The sequence below is a fragment of the Maylandia zebra genome, linkage group LG14, assembly GCF_041146795.1.
Source record: "Maylandia zebra isolate NMK-2024a linkage group LG14, Mzebra_GT3a, whole genome shotgun sequence".
Classification (NCBI taxonomy): domain Eukaryota; kingdom Metazoa; phylum Chordata; class Actinopteri; order Cichliformes; family Cichlidae; genus Maylandia; species Maylandia zebra.
In genome coordinates this window covers 2,793,601-2,813,896 of record NC_135180.1, presented here as the reverse complement: position 1 = coordinate 2,813,896, position 20,296 = coordinate 2,793,601, and the positions used below count along the sequence as shown (strand labels likewise).

At 40.5% G+C, this 20,296-nt stretch overlaps 1 protein-coding gene across 4 annotated transcripts in view; it reads left to right on the top strand.

The window, feature by feature from the left end:
* The window catches only part of bcas3 (BCAS3 microtubule associated cell migration factor), a 314,780-nt gene that overhangs the window by 29,956 nt on the left and 264,528 nt on the right, over window positions 1-20,296 (top strand). For all 4 annotated transcript variants that reach the window (XM_014407735.4, XM_014407734.4, XM_076892111.1 and 1 more), the window contains exons 8-13: window positions 1,058-1,165; window positions 1,250-1,326; window positions 5,365-5,441; window positions 6,040-6,123; window positions 8,236-8,406; window positions 12,908-13,001. In XM_014407735.4, coding sequence (XP_014263221.1) covers window positions 1,058-1,165; window positions 1,250-1,326; window positions 5,365-5,441; window positions 6,040-6,123; window positions 8,236-8,406; window positions 12,908-13,001 — 611 coding nt within the window. The remainder of the gene's footprint in view (window positions 1-1,057; window positions 1,166-1,249; window positions 1,327-5,364; window positions 5,442-6,039; window positions 6,124-8,235; window positions 8,407-12,907; window positions 13,002-20,296) is intronic.

The following is a 20,296-nucleotide window of genomic DNA, read 5'->3' as shown; positions in this document are numbered from 1 at the left end:
AATTTTCCTGTTCTAGCAGCCGTTGCCTGCTGTTGGATAAGCTCCCTTACACACCCCTCTTCTTTGCTGTGTTGATAGAAGGGCTTCTAGTAAATGTGTTTCATGACAAAGCATTTCCCCTTTTGCCCTTCATGTTACTCCCCTTTACTCTGGATTCCCAGAAGGTGCAGGGCAGTGGGACGTCGGGAAATCAAATAAATTTTTGTGCTTTAAGTTTGTTTTCATACATTAATGCACGTAATCACAACGATTGTGTGATTGGTCTGTGAGCACTCCCAAAACACGCGTGACCTAAAGCTGACAACAGTGCCCGAATGCCTTCTGAGGAGCTCTGCTAACATGCTGCTCATGCTAAGCCTTCTGTGTAGTAATCCTGCAGCTTTGGATTATATAAGCCACCTATATTGGTTACTTTGAATCATGCATACGATGCTGGTCTCCCAAAAAGTAGATCTGTTTCGACAAGTTCAGTGATAAAGCCTTAAATGAAAAACTGACCACCAAAATCACAAAGTTAAAGTAGAAAACAGGACTTTTCATTCCTGCAGATGTAATTCTGTTAATTACCTGAAAACTCGTGTCTGTTGGAAACCTGTTAAACTGCACACACGCTGGAAGTGACTTCAGGCAAAATGACTATGGGCCATGAGAAGTGGGTGAGACCCATGATTGATGAGCGGATGATGAGACTACCAGTGAGAGAGAAGATTGTTGATTGACATATGACCTTGCTAGAGGGTCACCTAGGCAACCGCGATGAAGGGATGAATGGGACTGAAAGGTGAAAGAAAAGAAACCTACAGTTTTTGAAAAAGTAGTAACTTTCATTGTACAAAGAATATCAGGTGTGTTTTGCTTTTTTTAAGCATGTTATTAGTGTGCTTTACTTTCCACAATTTACAGTTTAGTTACAAATGGAAAAAGTGAAGCGTTTGGGTGAAAGTCTGAAGTCCCAGTGTTTTATCAGTGGTTACTAGATTATCAGTTCATAAAGTTTTCAAACACTTTAAAATTAATGGTGTTTAAAAATGTTGCCCTTTTTTTTCCTTTTCTCCAGGACGAGCCCCCCCTACTGCTGCGCTGACCTGTATTCGCTAAGGACGGGGGAAATGGTTAAATCAATTCAGTTCAAGACGCCTATCTATGACCTCCACTGCAACAAACAGTGAGTTTGGCTAAACAGAATAAGTAAATGCATTTAAAAAGACTTTTGTCATGTAGTCACATGAATGTTTTTTCCTTCTCACAGTATCCTTGTTGTGAGCCTGCAAGAGAAGATTGCAGCATTTGACAGCTGCACATTCACCAAGAAGTTCTTTGTTACAAGTAAGAATATTAAACACATGAGTCCTATAATGCTTATTTACTGCTCCAGGGGTAATTGTTCATATCGAACATGGCAAAAGTTTTAAATAATGAAGTTGGAAAAGAGTGGTTGTTCCGTTCTCTGGGTGCTCTGGTTTCTACTGCTGTGTATCAACTCGGCTCTAGCTGTGAGAACAGAGCTCACCTGGGATTGAGGTGAGCCGAGCGGCTGCACTAACCCAACATGAGGCAAATAAGTGTTGCTTTTTTCGACTGTGAATCATGCAAAGCTACTCTCTGAGAACGACAAGAAATGACAAACATTAAAATGCATAGAATACATCTTCTTTCAATTCTCTCAGCCTGCTACATAATCTGGCAAAAAAAGAGAGGGAGGTTTTAATAGGTTACAGAAATCAATTGCTTTTCACATCAAAAACAAGAATGATTGTTGTCACATGTGGCCTGTCATTATTTTATTGTAGAAATATGTATTTATCAAACACGGGGCCAAACCCCAGCCCTGTACTTTGTGTAGTAGCACAAACAAACAGTGCCAGTCACGTAAAATTCTTTCTTCAAACTTAATCTTTCCAAACATGATCAGCAAGTCTGTCATGCCCGCATCACACAACCCAAACAAATACAAGGCACATCATTGATTATAATACAAGCCACCAAGACCTGCTGGAGTGGAATCCTCTTAAGCATCGCATTGTGACTAAACTGCTTTTATCAAGACAAGATGGTGAGACCCTTCATTTGAAGCTCAGCACAGGAAAACTGTTTACGACACAGCCCTCGCATCCTCCCGGCTGTACCTGCCGTCTCTGCTCAGGGAGTCTGTGAAAGAAATGCCAGACTGTATTACAAGGCCATTGCTGTCTACTTAAGTCATTGACTGGAGTAAACTGACCTTACTGGCTGGCTTTAATGTGTCTCCTCTTTGTCTGCCTGCCTTCCCTATCAGCGTCTGGGCAGCAGGAAACCAAACATATTCAATAGTTATTAATCGTTTCTGAATGCAGGGGCCTCCTCTTCATAACATCGTTTGGTCTGTTTTGGCCATAAAAGCAGTAAACAAAGGGTCCTGTGATGTGGGGAGATCTGCTTTGGATGAGCAATTCTACCTCTGCATGTGCTCTTCTTCTCCAGGGATGTGATGGTGGGCATGTCATGTTTTCATGAGCACTTAGTGTTTGTCCCTTGTTTATGTTCTTGCTTTGCATCGAGTGGTGTGTGTGCTCCTAGCTGGTGCTTGCTCAGCCCCAGAAACTTTCTTTCCCCTCTGCTCAGTCCTGTTTGGCTTTTGAATGGGACGACTCACAATCGTAGTCCTTAATGTGTTTTTACAAAAAGTGCGTGTGGAAACGTTTGAGGATTCATAAACAAGACGACGACTACTTTTCACATGCGTTTGAAACCAAAAGTTTTCCCTTTCTGATAAAATGTGACTGGAAGCAAGTTTTCGAACTGTGTCCCTCAACGTTAGTCTTTAATTGACTTACTGTTTATCAGTCCTGGAAATTTTAAGTAAAACACACTTGGTCATGTGCTGCTGCCCTGACCTTCACATGTATGTCTTAATAATACTTTTGAGTTCATTGTTTCGTAAATGTTTCCGAGGCATTCAGGCCCAGCCTCAAACGTGATGCTGTCCACACACTGCTCATGGAAGTGTTTGGTGCTGCTATGCAGCTTTGTCGCAGACGTCTTTTCAAACACAAAGGTTGTCTTTTACAACCTGTGTTTGCATGCCACAGCAAAATTGGCGAGTACTGGTTTTCTTCATGTGTTCTTCTGTTAAAATTATTCCTGTTCTTTTTTGCCACTTTCAGGAAATTCAAATTTTTTTGCTTGTAGCAGGTGAAGTCGCTTTACATTTTGAGAGTAGAGCTTCTGAATTTCCTCTATCGACAGTTTGTATTCAGTGTTCATTAGTTTGTGTTTCTATCTCTGTCACATTCAGCTTTTTCTTCTTCATCATGTGTTTTTTTTTTTTTTTTTTTTTTTTTGTTTTTATAATTTATTTCCCCGAATCTGGGATTTTTTTTACTTGGGTTGAGCTCTTTTGAAATTGCTTGTACAAAATGTTTACTTTATGTGGGCACGTTAGAGATAATACTTAGATTTAGAGATGGATGTTTGTAGAAGCTTTTCAGCTAATTAGATTTCAGATGAGTCCTTTATTAATTTGAATCATAATAGTGGGATGAAGCAGCCAGCAGTCAAACATTTAGTGTAAAGCCAAAACGATGCAACAGCCATTCAAATATTTGACCTTAAAACCTGCATAAAAAATCCAGGCATGTGCATTATTGACCTCACGCACACTGACCAGGTGTGCTCGTGCACTTTTGGATTGCAAGAAAGTGACTTTTCACTTTCTTGTGAAAAGAGGAGTTTCAATTTTATTTAAACAACACCTGTTCAAAAGCATTTTTTATATTGTAATGTTAAATCTTTGCGTGATTTTTGTTGTTTTTTTTATGCAACAAATAGTTTAGACTGAGCATCTTGTGTCTCACAGAAAGGATTTTGCTGGCTTGGGTGAAAACCTGGCCTGTATGTTCAGGAAGGAAAAAGAACCTTCTAAAAACTGGGAGTATCGGAGAAGAAAGATCAGCCGATCCATCCATCAAGTCTTTTCCCTCTTCTGGTTTAGTCACATGCTCTCCACCCAGGATGTCAGACACTTTCTGTCTTGCTTGGCCTTGGAGGGGCAAAAAAAACCTTCTCTGGCATCACCAGCAACCCTTGTGACTCACCTAAAACTCCCACCGACCCTCCTATCGGCTCCTTCCCCAACACAGTACACTAAAGCCTCCACCTCATCTGCTCCCTGAGCAATAAATTATTGTCAGCAAGCCATTTGCCCCACACCTCTGTGCACTTACATCAGCTAAGTGTGTTTGCATGTTTGTGCACATGTGAGACAAACACCTACCTTTTTAAAAGATCATCACTGGATCAGCATTTTGCTGCTTTGTGTGTTTGCCATACTGGGAAGGAGAGACTGTCACTGTCTGTGTCTGCTTACATTTAAAGATATTTATGATGAAATCAATAATTTCTTCATTCTGTTTACGGGCACATGCAGGCCTGGTTTTGGTTGATTCTGTCTTGAAGAGCAAACTCCTGTCAGATATGGTATTGGTTAAAACACGTTCCACTTGTGCCAGTGTTTACTTCTACATCGATAAAAAGAGAAAAATATGCGATTTTAGCGTTTGTGAAGAGTTTTATTCGTCATTCAGCACTGGTTACTATTTTAATCTGTGATGACAACACATGTGTGTCATCCTGTTTGTGCGTTTGTATATATCCCCATAAGGGTTATTGTGTTGGTCAATCACCAGAGGAGCCATCTTCAATTTTATTGGGTACCAGTCTCCATTAGGTCATCCTGGGTGTACACACACACACACACACACACACACACACACACACACACACACACACACACACACACACACACACACACACACATATAGACACGTCAGCCTCATCAGACTCCCGTTTATTTTCCAAAACAAGAAACTCCCCACAAACACGCGGTTTAAGATGGTTTCAGACACTCTCCAGGGAGGAGTTCCTGTTTTATGGCAGACCTTCAGTCATGAGGTTACTTACCAAAGTAGCTTAAATAAGAGATTGTCTCAAAAAGGTATAGACTGTCTTAATAATGTCACTTGACCACACTTGTATTGATTAATTTGTGCAAAATCTTCTTACAAGTTGTAAAATTGGACTCAATTCTTCAATCAACATAATCCACACCACTCTAAATATTCTGTTTGACTGTAAGCCTACTCTTATTGACAGTGAGATGAATCGTAAGTCTTTGAGTGGCAGGGACTGAACTGAAGCACCAGCTGTCTCCATTATTAGAAATTTATTAGTTAAAAAGGTAAATTGACCTGAAAAAAGCAGTAAAAGAGCATGAGTTGGTTTGTCTGCAATCCTGTTTTTCTTTGTTGTTTTTTTTTAGTTTATTTCATATCTGTTTCTGTATGTCTCTGTCCTCACTGTCTTATGGCCGTCATTGTGTCTTTCCAGGCTGCTATCCCTGCCCCGGCCCCAGCCTCAATCCAATAGCTCTGGGAAGCCGTTGGCTAGCCTATGCTGAGAACAAGGTAGTCTGCACATACACACATATTCATCCAGTGCAGAAGTGCCTTATCAGAGAAGCGACATATTTACAATCCAAAAAAATGCATTTTATCTATTTTCTGCCTCTTTAATCTGTCTGGATAAACAACTCATTCCAAGAAGAGTCCACTAGAGATGATAACATTTTGAAAATCAGCAGATGTACTGGAGTTTTCTGTTTAATGGGATTGTTAAGTATTTACAAAAACCAGAATGTTCTATTGTGCATCCTGTAATACTTTTAATGTGAAGTAGTGTTTTGGTGCTGGCCCACTCAAGTAATTGACAGATGGGGCTGCTGTTTGTGCCTACGGATTTTCAGAAATGACCAAATCTAGTTTTTCAAGAGTAATACTGGGACGGAGCTATTCCAGTGATATTGTATATGAAATTAATCAGAGCAGGCTGTTTGGTCGTGCAGCCTGTCTTTGACGACAAAACCAATTTCCTCTAAAGAGTGAAGAGGGAAACCTTTTAAATGCCTGCATCTGGGTTAATTCTCCCAAATTTACCTCTTCGTTGATCTCCCTCGGACGTCCGTTATACGTCTTGTGTTTATTAGTAAATCTACCTTTTTTCCAGTTGATAAGATGTCACCAGTCTCGTGGAGGAGCCTGTGGTGACAATGCACAGTCTTATACCGCCACAGTGATCAACGCTGCCAAAGTAAGTGATGTACAAACACACATTTAACTGTTTTTCTCTACATGTGTTATCGTTCTCTCTCATCGAGATTCTTAGGTTTTCTTCTTCTTCCTCAAAAGTAAATAAATAAAAAATCCTAATAAGTAACATCCTAAATGGCATTCTCTAAAGCACTGTGTTCAGGAGAAGTACGCCGAATGTGTCACAGCTTTATTTATATATAGGTGTGAACATAAAAGAAATGCACAGGAGAACATGTCTGGCTATTATTTTTTTAAAGTGTATTTCAGATAAAAAACATTACATTATCTCCTCTCAAAGTCCATACACGCTCAGATTGGCATTCATGAGCTAAAATTTATGGTTCTAGATAGCGAATCAACTGAGACGTTGCTCTGGATTAATTATTAGATAGATGTGAGTTCTTATGAACATGTAAAACTACATTCAAAACTATACTCACGTTCTCACAATATGGCTGTAATCAGTCTGAACGTCCTACGGTAAGCTTGACACTCAGATAAAACGGCACAGAAGATGGTATTTCCAGCTCTGCCGGCACCATCTGTAAATGTGCTGACATTGGATCCACCTGTGCCGCCTGGCCGACTGTGGCTAAGCTTATGAGACACTTCATCAACCTGCTGATCTCCCGCTTCCCACTATAATCTGTTTCTCTTCATTGGTCTTGTTTCAGTCAGCATCATGGGGAAGTGGCTCTAAGATGGCTCACTAACAGCCAGCAGCGCTCTCTTTGATACCAGGTGAAATAAAATCCTGGGCCAATAAAGCAACTTGCTAACACGTGCAGACGAACTAGCTCCTCATATGGTTCTAGTCTGTTTCTCCACTTGGTCACAGAAGAAGGGCTAATTGATTCCAAAGAGCACGTGGATCTCACAGCTAGTGCGAAGATGACTCATTAGTGGGGTAACAAGGCTATACATCAAAAAGACAACTGTCTTTCTAACAGATTAGCAGCATGGTGATGGGTTGACAATTGCAGGGGGTATTGATATGCAGACAGGCAGTCTGCTTGCCCGCCCTCTCCTCGTTTAGGACCATATATCTCAATATGGATGACAAGGTATCTCCCTTTGGCTTGTGGCGCGACACGCTGGCTCTTAGTGCTGACATCCAGAGACATGGGAACAGAAAAGGAGGAGGGCGGGGGCAGCATTAAAGTATAATGGCTTTTGTTTATAAAAAAGAGAGAGAAGGCAGTGGCGCTGACCGACTGGGCTGTTCTGAATTTTCTGTCTTACAGGGAATTTATGTAGCACAAAAGTCCTGTTGCCTGTCATTCCTGGGTGTATAATTAAGAAAGACCGTTCACATAAAGATTAGGCTGTATCGTGTTTAGATAGTAACATCAGCTCTGCGTGTGTAAGTGTTGTGAGCCCTGAGGCATGATCTTCCTCCAAACCCCCCCTGCGTGCTAGGAAATCAATAACTCCTGTTTGGACTACTAAGAACTCCACAACTGCAGTGATTAGAAAACACATTAGTGTTGATCAATTAGGAGCCAAACGCCTCACTTAATAATTGATGGCTTTTCTTGCATTTTACACACTCACACACACCCCAGTGCATGCACGTAGCATCCACTGTTAGTGTGTCTGGTCAAGTGGCAAAGAGAGACAGCGGGTGATCCCCAGACCCAACATATGCAAGGCGCCACACTGTATTGACAGGGCCGCCTAGTCTGAATGCCTGATTAGGCTCTCCGGGGCCCCTTTGGTGCTTACACACACACAAACACACAGTCACACACACTGGACTCCATTAGAGTAAGACAGTGTAGTAGGTGAGATAGACTCCACTTAAGCAGCACTATCCATTTCCCTCAATCGAGCCACAGAGGTGTGTTTGAGGCAGACACCCTGGCTGGGCCTTAAGCGGACACAGAGGAGCCTCCCGCGCACGCACGTGTCTTCTATGGCTGCAGTCAAGTCATCAGCACTGCGAGCCATCAGCCGGCATCAAGTGAACATGCTGTATACATGCACCCATGCACAGAAGCACGTATGCGCACTGCAACCCAAACCAAAGATATCACATAGATGTAGAATATATTGCTTGGGAATATATAACATCAGGTGTGTATTATATTTTTTTTTCTTTCTTCCTCAGACTTTAAAAACAGGTCTGACGATGGTCGGTAAAGTCGTGACCCAGCTAGCAGGCACCATACCGGCAAGCACTCCAGACGAGGAGGGCACATCTCACAGTGCAAGCCGTCGCAGCCCACACAACCCCGGTGTGGTCACCATTATTGACACACACAGTGTTGGAGAAGGACAGGTCAGTTCAGTTGTTTGCTGCTTGAAATGATTTTAAAATACTACATTTTATTAGTATTAACTGTGATGCTTTTTTTAGTTGGTATTGACCTCAAATCGAAGGAGATATCTCATTGCAGCAGTTGCAATTAAACTACAAGCCTTCCGTGTCTTGTAGTTTAATTAAACACTCGTGCTGAGAGAGTCGAGTGGATGCAGAGTGTAAAGGTAAACTCTTATACTGCTTTGACATTCAATCATTTGCTCATCTGTAGTTGGGTTTCTATGGTAAATGGTTGGTACCCCTTTAAACCGGTGCTTCACAAACCAGTCAGTGATACCATCTTTTATATACAGTCTATGATGCTTTGCCATTGTGTTCATCCGAGGAATTGAGTTGCAGGATAATGTCTCCTATTAATTTGCTGAAGGGTTTCCAGTACACAAAGACAAAACTGACCATTACAGTCTTACAAAATCCATTAAAGTGAGCACCTCCTGCATTCACTGAGGAATGGCATCTTAAAAAAAGAAAATGGGGCCATGCACATTATTAATGTGGTGAGCAATAAACAATGCAACACCAGCAACAGCAGAATTCTTAATATGTCTTGTTTTCCGTCTGTGGAATAAATGAGCAGGCAACGAATTCAAGCTAAAGACTCCTTCAGTAGATCACAGAGTACAAACATTATATCAATAATATGCTGTTGGCCTCAACCAATCAAACACCTCTGCTATGACTTACTGGGCCAAAAGATTAAATGGAAGAACGATGTTCATCCCTGCAGTTTCACACACTGTTGCAGTTCATGGCAAGCAGCTGTGGAGCGAAAAACACCCTGTTAAAACATTTATGTTGGTTTGCCTCTCATTTGTCACCAGCTTGTATATTAGGTTGGTCACAAGTTAACAACACTAGATTCAGTGGATGGACCAACATAAAGTCATTCCTGCTTCGTCTTGTCTTACTGTTTGCTGTTTGCAAAGTATTCTTTAAATAAGTTTAATTGTGATATATATATATATATATATATATATATATATATATATATATATATATATATATATATATATAGATATATATATATATAGATATATATATATATAGATATAGATATATATATATATATATATATCTATATCTATATCTATATCTATATATATATATATATATAGATATAGATATAGATATAGATATAGATATAGATATATATATATATATATATATATATATATATATATATATATATATATATATATATATATATATATATATATATATATATAGATATATATATAGATATATATATATATATATATATAGATATATATATCTATATATATATATAGATATATATATCTATATATATATATATATATAGATATATATATCTATATATATATATATATATATATCTATATATATATCTGTCCAGAAGAGCGCAGTCCTGGGAACAGCTAAGATACTGCGCAGGACCCTCAAGCTCCCAGGCCTCTGGTAGAGGACCCGAGCTTGAAGGATAAACCGCCCGCAGGGGCGTGCTGGGTGTTTTTTTTTTTTTATATAAAAAACTGGGTTCACTGTTACCACCTGACAGCCTTGTTTAAGTGACTTTTATAGAAAGTTACTGCTTAGACACACACAGCAAATGGGCTTTTTGCTTCCTTGGTCTCATCATGTATGTCCCAGGTAAATAAAACTTTGCCTCTGTGGCTTGGCAAGAAGCAGGCTTGGTGGCTTGGACTCACTCAGTCTCTTTTACCTGGCTCTGCACGACTAACCTAAAGGTGTGAGTTAGATATGCTGCATATTTTAACAACTGAGCTTTTAGCCAGAGTTCTGTCTGTTTTGGCCGTGCTGGTGACAGAGACACTTTGTAAACATGCAGCTGCAACCTGACATGAAGCTCGAGGCTGACTCAATGCACCACATGCTAAATCAGGTCCTGGATTTAAGACTGTAGGAAATTCATTTTCTGGACGTATTTTTTGGAGTAATTTTTTTTAATATATATAATTTTTACACTTTGTAGAGGAGATGCTTGGAGAGGCTGTTGCTGTTTATTTTATTGTAACAAGAAAGTTGTTGTTATTCACTTTAGCTGTCAGTGGTTTACAATTTTGTGGCGTAATGCAGCAAAAAGGCATTATTAGTGTTACAGATGGTCTTCAGGTTATTGTGCCCTGTTTAGAGAAGTAATACATTAATATTTTTGGGGATATTTTTTTAATCCCATTGTAGCTTTGATGCATTTGTTAAGGCAATTAAAATTAAGCTAAATTAATAAATTTAGTAAGTTAAAAAATTATACATTAAATATAAATATTAAGTAATAAAAATGCACAACAAACCAAATAACATAATTTTAAATTGCTAAAATAAATTTTTATTGTTCACTGATATTTCAAAGCATGAATTATGGTTGATGTAACACCGAGCACGACTCTACTCAACCTTTAAAGTTGTATACAATGATGTATTTGCAATAATAAATAAATAAATAGAAAAGTATATTGGTAAATGTTTGGTGCATGTAATTATTTTGCAGTGCAATTTGAAAACAACTTCCAACCAACAACAAAGGTCACCAGGAGTTATCACAATAAACAGTCTAATAAAAAGGAAAGGAAGCCGCTAAAAAATCAGAACGTGTCCCCCCAAAAATAGTGTCATTCCATAAATGACTAAGGTAAGTTTGCATCTATTATCCTGACTCTGGGTCTGACTAGCTTAGGTGTGTGTTATAGTAAGAATGAAAATATGCTGCACTAACCTCGTTTACAGATTGACCAGTTGGCTTCCTCTTAATTGCAAAAGAAATGCTAAAAGCTTTTATCCCTGAATTTTCCTCAGCCTCTCCAAACTGTGATTAATCACACTGCAGGAGCGGTCACATTTTTAATGAGGTGTGTTTTCGTACGTAGTACAGTTTGTCAGTGATGTTATCACCACACACATTCTGCCTTCTCCTTTCCTCTGCGACTGTAACCGCCCTGTAACCAGCCCGTAGTCTTATAAGTTGGATCTAAGCCTTCAGAAGTGGGTCTGCACTCTGTCACCAGGCGACACACTGTAACCATACACTGGCCGTAAACACTGATGAGGCCAGGCAAGGAGGGAGGGGTGCACTCAGAGTGTAGGAGAAATGGAGGTTGAAGGGAGTAGTAGGGGTGGGGACAGTCGAGAGTGTATTAAGACGGAGGTTGGAGGTGTAAATTCTGGAGAGATGAGAGAAGTCACGAATATGATTGAGGTGAGCTCCTGTGTCGTTGTGGAGATCCAAGACATTCCCATCGCTTCCAGTTGGATGAGGTTGGAGCTACATTGTATCACTGCTCCTTATTTGGAATAGCAGCCTCAACACACACACACACACACACACACACACACACACACACACACACACACACACACACACACACACACACACACACACACTCTCCCCTGTGTAACAGGGGCTCGGTTCTCTGGAGGACACTCTTGTTTCAAAGGGCTCCAGCAGGATTCCCTAACAGAACAACATTGTCTGCTTGCACTGTAATAAAAGTGATCTGCTTCATGTCACCAGCCTCTTTCTGTTCATGCTGTTCTCCCGCCTTTTCCCCTTTTTCCCCCTGGATCCTTAAGATCTTGCTTGGAGTGTGAGACAAAATCCTTTTAGTTTTTAGAGGCTATCTTGTTTGGACTAGCTTAGATTTTAAATGTTTGGCCAGCTTTCCTGACATCCGTAGTGCAACACCGGGGCCACATTTAACTCTTTTAAACAAGAGTGTGTGTTCTCAAACACCGGTACTTCTGCACAAAGTGGCCTCATGTCTGGGCTTATGTCTAATCTCTCTGTGTGACTAAAGGAGTTTTCTGCCAGCTCCTGGTCTCAGCACAGCCTGTGTTAGATTTGTCCCAGTATTGACAGCAGACTTTGTATGGAGATTTAGGAGCAGCCTCTAGTTGTACAAAATAACTTACAATTTCATTTTTGTTGGCAAGTTGCACAAGGGGAAAGCCAGTTCTGCATTTGATGGCAGTTTGTGCCTGTTTACGGGAAGACCCTGTGTCATGGGGTATTGTCAAAGCCACATGTGAAAAGCCACATCATTGCCAAAGTAAATTTGTCCATATTCTTGTCTCTGTTGTTAGGCCATATCCTGTCCACACTGGTCTCAGTACAGCATCTTTGTAAAGCGCTAGCGCTAATGAAATACAGCTCAAATTATGATGATTCATATTTTCTTTGACCAGAAGAAGTGGGTTTTTCAACAAAGTGCTTACTTGTCTTATTTCAGGTAACATGCTAATTATATTCTGTCCACAAGAGGGCAATGGCACACTCGGAAAGGAGTTAAACTTCCAGCTGTTTCACAGCAGGGTGATGTCAAAATCACCCTGCTGTGACAATATCACACCAAACCAAAATGTGGAGAGAAATCCTTGAGCAGGGGAAAGTCCCTCTCTGGGTTTAATGTTCTCATTGTTAGAAAATGATTTGGATTTTGTTTGTGTGTGTGTTCATACGATCCAGGTCTTGGTGAGTGAGGACTCGGACGGTGAAGGAGTGGTGGCTCACTTCCCAGCTCACGACAAACCTATATCCTGCATGCAATTCAACCCCAGTGGTAATGCACACACGCACACGCTCGTTTTCATGTCTTCGTGAGGACATCTCATTGACATAATGCTTTCTGTAGCCGCTTACCCTAACCATCAAAAATGAATGCCTAACCCTGACCCTCAGCCTAAACCTAACCATAACCCAATTGTAACCCTGACACTAAAACCACATTTTGACCCTCAAATATGCCTTCAAACTCGTGAGGACGTCCCCGCAGGTATAGCAGCGTGCCAATTTTCTGTCCTCACAAAGATATGTAAACATGTGCACACACACACACACACACACACTCATAACTGTTGAAGAAGAAGACTGAACACTCAGTGACCAGAACACTAAAAACAGCACAGCAGTTACACGTCCATTCAAGTGTACGGTAACATATTGTTTGTTTGGCTCACATGTGGCGGCTTCGTCTTGTTTCTTTGGTTGGGCTGGATGTAACCATCCAAGCCAAATTCCAAGTGTGTGTATTCCACTTAAACAAGTGTTTGGCCTGTGTTTCCCCAGCCTCAACAAAGGAAGCACATGTAGATCAGACATTGTATCCCATACGGTAAATGTGTTAGTTATCTCTTAATCTTAGAGAGAATGCAGTAAACGAGAAAAGAAAAATAAAATCAATATTTGCTGTGAGCAGCCTTTTCCTTCTAAAGGATTATCTGATTTACTTTAGCAAGATTGTTTAAAAATTTAATGTATTTGTAGGCTAGCTTTGCAATCTCCACCTCTGTTGTAGAGATGTGTTTCAAACACTTGTGAATGGCACTGCAAGAAGACCAAGCTGTGCATAGTTCCAAAACAAGATTTTTACACGAATCACTTTTATTTTGAAGTCTGATCCAAAGTAAACACAATAGTTAGGCTGCCTGGAAGAGGCATTTCAATAACTGCTTTAGCAATCTTCATCAGGGACTTTATGTTGTGCATTCTCTTCGGTGTTTGGCAGGTAGGTTGTTCCAAGCATTCACCCAGTTTTGTCTTTTTATGTAATCTGTTGCTTTTGTTTTTTTCTTTCTTTTGTTTTTAAAAGAAAATCCTTCATCATGGTGCAAAACGAATTCAGTGCAAATCAAATGCTGACTTAATTTGATGTGTTCTGTTTTATTTTTTTGCACCAGTGTTTGTGTTCAATATGTGTTTATTCTTTGTCATTTACGAGCAACACATGACAAATGTGACAAACGAGTCGTTGAGCAGCAAAAACACTTGCATTGGTTTAAACATTTTTTTACCATTGACTTCATTCCACATAGAAAAGGACACTAGATGCTTTGTACGTGTGAACAGGCTACGTCATCACTTTCTGTGTGTGATCTTTGCGTGTATGTTTCTGTTACTCCTGCTGTGTGTGTATGTGTGCAAGTTAATAAAGAAGCTGCTGAGAGATGACTCTAACCCTGTGACCTCTAAGCTCCAGGAATCCTTGACTTACTTAGACTTATGACTAAACTTAGCAGCTCCATCTCAGGAGGTTTAAGATCATATTTTAGACAAAGACAGGTCAGACATGGTTGTCTTAACCCCACATTCTCCTACCTGCTGTCAACAAAATCACATATATTACCCATCTATGCGGCTAAGCTACTAAATATGTGCTTATATTTTTTCCCATTAGGATACTTATCTTAAGGAGCTAAAAAGGTTGCTAAGAAGTAAAGCTTAGGATAAGTAGTTGCTCTTGATATCTTGCTCCTCCCCTAAAAAAAAACAACGAAAACCAACAAAAACCCCACAAACAAACATTGACTTTGACCACCGACACTACTAAAAGCTTGTTTTGTTCCCAAATCATTTATTGAAGGCCGACAGACCAACTTTATCTGGCTTTGATGTAATGTGATCACGATCAGGTGAAATATTTAAGTTGACCATTTGATAACACGTGCCAGGATTTGCCAGAATAATGATTTTTGAAGTCACGCAAACAGAAATGGCGCCAAGAGAAGCCAAAAAAACTGATCAATGGCCACGAGTACCATTGACAGAGAGTTGGGGAATGGCTGCAATCACAGCATTGTAAGATTGTGAAAGATGTACCCTTAGGCCCCCTCCTCGATTCAGAGATGGCCGTTCATCAATGGTCATGCCAATTTGCATATTACTGATCATGAAACTGGCCTCACAGCCCATTGCTAGTTTCAGTCATTAATCAGATGTACTGTTTGTAAGGTTGGGGTGAAGATGAACACTCATCCTCAGTTGGATGAGTGGTGAAATGTTTCTCCCACTGAAAACACTACGTTCAGGATGTCCTTAACCGGATAATTGAGCATGCATCAGGACATTGTGTTTCTGTGTTTAGACTGTCACTCTTTTCTTTTTTTTGGTAATTGTTTGTCTTCTGCTTCTTGTTCCTAGTTTTACTTCACCTGTCTTGTTAGCCTTAGTTAGTCTCAGCTGTTGTTTGTTCCCCACCCGTGTCCTGCCTGTGTCTTTATTCATCCTTTGTTCCATTGTTTCCCTGTGTGTGTCCCTGTGTGTGTCCCTGTGTGTCCCTGTGTGTTTCCCCCTGTGTATGTCCCTGTGTGTGTCCTTGTGTGTTTCCCTCTGTGTGTCCCTGTGTGTGTCCCTGTGTGTGTTTCCCCCCGTGTCTGTCCCCGTGTCTGTCCCTGTGTGTGTCCCTGTGTGTGTTTGCCTGTGTGTGTCCCTGTGTGTGTTTGCCTGTGTGTGTCCGTGTGTGTGTCCCTGTGTGTGTCCCTGTGTGTGTGTCCCTGTGTGTGTTTGCCTGTGTGTGTCCGTGTGTGTGTCCCTGTGTGTGTCCGTGTGTGTGTCCGTGTGTGTGTCCCTGTGTGTGTTTGCCTGTGTGTGTGTCCCTGTGTGTGTTTGCCTGTGTGTGTCCCTGTGTGTGTCCGTGTGTGTGTCCCTGTGTGTGTCCGTGTGTGTGTCCCTGTGTGTGTTTGCCTGTGTGTGTCCCTGTGTGTGTGTCCCTGTGTGTGTTTGCCTGTGTGTGTCCCTGTGTGTGTGTCCCTGTGTGTGTTTGCCTGTGTGTGTGTCCCTGTGTGTGTTTGCCTGTGTGTGTGTCCCTGTGTGTGTCCCTGTGTGTGTCCCTTGGACTTGTATCAGCTGATAAATGTCTCCCTCTGAAGTCTGCTGTTGGGTCCTTTGCTCTGCGTACTCCATTACATTTGAAAGCACTGGATGTAACTGGTAAAGGTTTTGTGGCAGTTTTTGGCCTTTTCTTCTTTGATTGGTCGCTGTGCTTTTTGTAGTTGGAATTAATTGTTAAAATATATTAAAACAAATCTTGATTATGATTCTTACAATTATGTAAAGTAGAATAACCATTTCTAAGCAGCCAAATGGGATCAAAATCCTCTAACGTGGTCCTTTGCAGAAATATGAATCGCTCGTTTTTGTTAAATGAAAACAGAACATCTTTGTTCTAAAATTGATGCTGAAGGAAATTGGGACTAAAACACTATGGATATGTGAAATGAATCAACATTTCTGCACAAGAACAATGTTGTTAGCCAGCTGACTGTGTTTTTTATGTCGTAGTGTAAGAAAAGTGTCTTTGTTCATCATTTAAAGGAATAATGTCTTTACTTCTAAGATCCAAACTAGGCCTCCACTGAATTCGGTGTATTCCAGTGCTGTTCATGTAGATTTTACAGTGGTTCTGGTGTACTGGTTGATGCTGCGTCAGCAAGCCAAAAGACTCTGCCGTGACCCTTTACACAGGGCACTGTCATCATCAAAATTCCAGACACATTTTTAATCTTTCTAACTCTTAAGTGAGCCCAATCTAAAGAGCTAATACAACTTTAAAATGCAAAGAAATGCAGTGAAAAAAACACAGATTTCAATCCTTTTAAAAAGAGACAAAAACTGCAGGCAGAGCATGTGATGAGATTAGGTTAAATCTGAACACAGGCATAGAAACTTCTCTTGCAGGACTGCTTTCATCATTGTTTTTCTTTTATTCATTTTCATTTCTAAGCTGCCTCTTTTTCAGTGTTCTATAATTAAAGGCCTCTTGTTTTGATCAGAGTCCAAATCCTGAGTGATTGGTTCATTGGTTTGCCTCTAAGTGAACTCGTTCCAAGTTAGTGGAAGTGGCTTTTACTGAACTACCTTTCTTGCCTTACTGAGGTTCGCTTCACAGTGTTCAACCTCAACATGGCAGAAACAAGAAAGAAACAATGATATGACTCCAGTAGAGCCTGGAAAACCAAGACGTTTTGGCTGGGAAGAGTTATGTAAGAAACCCCAGTGGCTTGTGTGTGTTGGAGGCGCTACAGAGGGTGGACCGTTCGCCGCCAGTTATTGGTGTGGCGGCTGGCGCTTCGGTGGATCTGTGGATCTATTCCTAGTGGTGTAATTAGAGGGACGCAGATGAAGTGCAGTGGCAAAGAGCTCTCTTTAACAGCTGCGATGTGTGTGTGCTTGTTTTCTTTCACGTCTCGTCCTTTTCACTTATCCTTAATGATCCTTGACTTGATTATTGGGTATAACGCCAAGGTCGAAATAGACTCATATTTTGATGAAAGAGATACTGTCCAGCAACGAGGCTTTTTTTCCTTTTTCTTTTTTTTGGTGAGTATGACTGGCACTAGATGGAGTGATTGATTCAACAATCAAGCGAGCTCCATCCGCTTTATTCTTTCCAGCCCATGCTCAGTTTGATAAAGTCCTTTACATCAGCGGTCCCCAACCCCCGAGCCTCGGACCGGCACCGGTCCGTGAGTCGTTTGGTACCGGGCCGCAAGAGTTGAGGCTCCGGTGTGAAATGTCTGGTTTTCAGGGTTTTTATCGGTTTTCAGCGTTATTTTGTTATTGTTTTTACCGTTAACTCGGTTTTCCTGGGTCTTTTCACGTGTGTTATGAATAAATCTTCTTTTTTCAGTACTGGTACTAGTTTTATTTTGTTGTATTTATCTGCGACACATTAAAGGCCGGTCCGTGAAAATATTGTCGGGCATAAACCGGTCCGTGGCGCAAAAAAGGTTGGAGACCGCTGCTTTACATGCAGTTGTGGAAGAAGACGTCCTGTAGTCCTGTATTTGCAGCCCAAGAGAATGTCACATTTTGTATTTTTCTAAACAGCTGATATTAGTCTTGAATAATATGTATGAAGCATGTATCAAGTATATGTAGTAACATTGCACTGATATAATAATGTGAAAGGCATTCCCAACTCGGAAGGGTTTCACTTGGACCACGATCGAATAATTAATTAATTCTGAACTCTTAAGTACTCATTTGTCATTTTTCAACTAAAGAGATCCACGAAGTTTCTGCTTTTCAGATTTAAAGATCTGATATTTCCTTTCTTTTCAGTCTAAGTCCATTTAATATTCCTGGAGTTTTGACTGGTTGTACAATGCAAAACATTTTGTTGCTTTAGCTTTCTTAAGCTTTTTGCTCACTTCTAGATTTTACTCTGAGGTTACAGAAAACTTCAGTTAATTTCCCTGGGTCTTGCAAACTTAGTTTTCAGCTTTTTAGGTGTAATTTAACAGACTAATAACTTTTAAATAACGGCCATCCCTAACTCCATTTACCTCTGCAGTAACTTGTGGCTATAGCTTTTAAATAAATGTAGTGGATTGAAAAGTTCAGGTGTTAATGAAGCTACTCAAAGCATCACCCATGCAAGTATCTGCTATGCTTGAATAAATGTATTTACTTAGTAACCTTAATCATTGCAGGTTATTGTTACTTATATTATCAATCAAATTCACAGATTAATCAGAAATCTTGCCTGACCATGAGTCAAGTTTTGTACTGGATATATTTTCACCTTTGTCTTGTGAAGAATCCTTTTTCAGCCTCATGAAATCCACGGTAGATCAGGAAAACACCACTGTGCAGCCACCTAAAAGTTTTGAATACCCCTTCAAAGCCACGACTAATGGAAGCTGAATCAAAACTGAATCTCTCCCCTCATGGAGCTGTCCCATAAACCATATCCCTGGTTTAGCAACAGGCTGGTCTAATGAATAGCCTGGCTTGTTGTGCCTGACCATTGAGGCAGCTGTGCCATGAAGGCAGCTCGTGGTGTAATAACTCTATCTGTACATCTCACTAATGTGTGAAAGAAACCAGGCTGTTGCCAAAAAACCTTGGACCCACACGCACATGTTGAACATGAGGGGAATTCCCACACACAAGCAGCTTCACTCGGCCGCACATTTAGTATGGATTGAGTCATGTCTTCACACCAAGATAGCAATTAGCACTCGTAGGCGGCTCTGATCTGATTTACAGCTTCTGCACCACAGGCCTCTCAGTTTTGCCTTTTTGAGAGATTAAAAAAAACAAACAAAAACTGAATTTTACTGAGACTACTGTAATATTTGGGTGTGTTTTTACAATGCCTGTCGTACTTGTTGCAGCTCAGGCTGACACCTCCATCGTTTGCTATTTGTCATTAGTATTTGACAGCAGACCAGAATGTGATTTAAAGCCATGCATTGTGCAGGGAGCACTGTGAGGAGATGTGTCGTCCTAGTTTTCAACTAATCTCTAGCTATGGTGTTTCTATTGTTTCAGATGAAAACACAAGGTTTAACAAAGATGTGATTTTAAGCTGGTCATGTATGTGTTTATCAAACACATTTAGCTTCTACAGTAAACAGCTATTTTGGTACAATGAGAGGCATTCATTTACTGCCTACTTGTGTATCAAGGTGGTGGTTTTAAGAGCCTAATAGCATTGGTTCTAGCATCTAAATTCTGACTTCACCATGTAAGTTTCCAACCTACAAAAAACACGGTCTGCATTACACCGTGTTTTCTAAAGTAGTTTATTTTTTTTATTTTTTACAAAAAAAATCATAAAATAATGAAATATTTGCCATCTCAGTGGATAAGCCCCACGCTCTTGCAGGTGAAAAGTGGTTATTAAAGTGCATGGTCAGAGCTACAGAGTGGAACTGGATGAGCTAGACGGTGACTCAGGGTCTCTGGAAAACTTGGCTGAGAAAAAAATTCCCCAGAACAAACAGCAAAGCCGTGTGGAGTCATTTATAGCCCACATGATGCGGTAACGCGCAGGTCATTTCGAACTTCTTTATGGTATGTGTGTAGGTGGGAGACTGAGTGGGGAAGAGGACAGTGGGGAAGTTTCTTGTTTCTATGAATTGTGGAACGGTTTGTTTGTTTGGCAGCGTATATATGGAAAGCAGTGGTTACGACTTGGTGTTCCCAAATGTTCCCTTAATTTTTTTCAGCAGAGATAATTTGATTCAGTCAGACAAAAAAAGAGAATTCTGGAAAAGGAGTAGTAGCTCAAGCCGATGTGCACCCAGCACCCGGCACTCACGTGTTAAGGGAATCAGACTCTGCTCCACA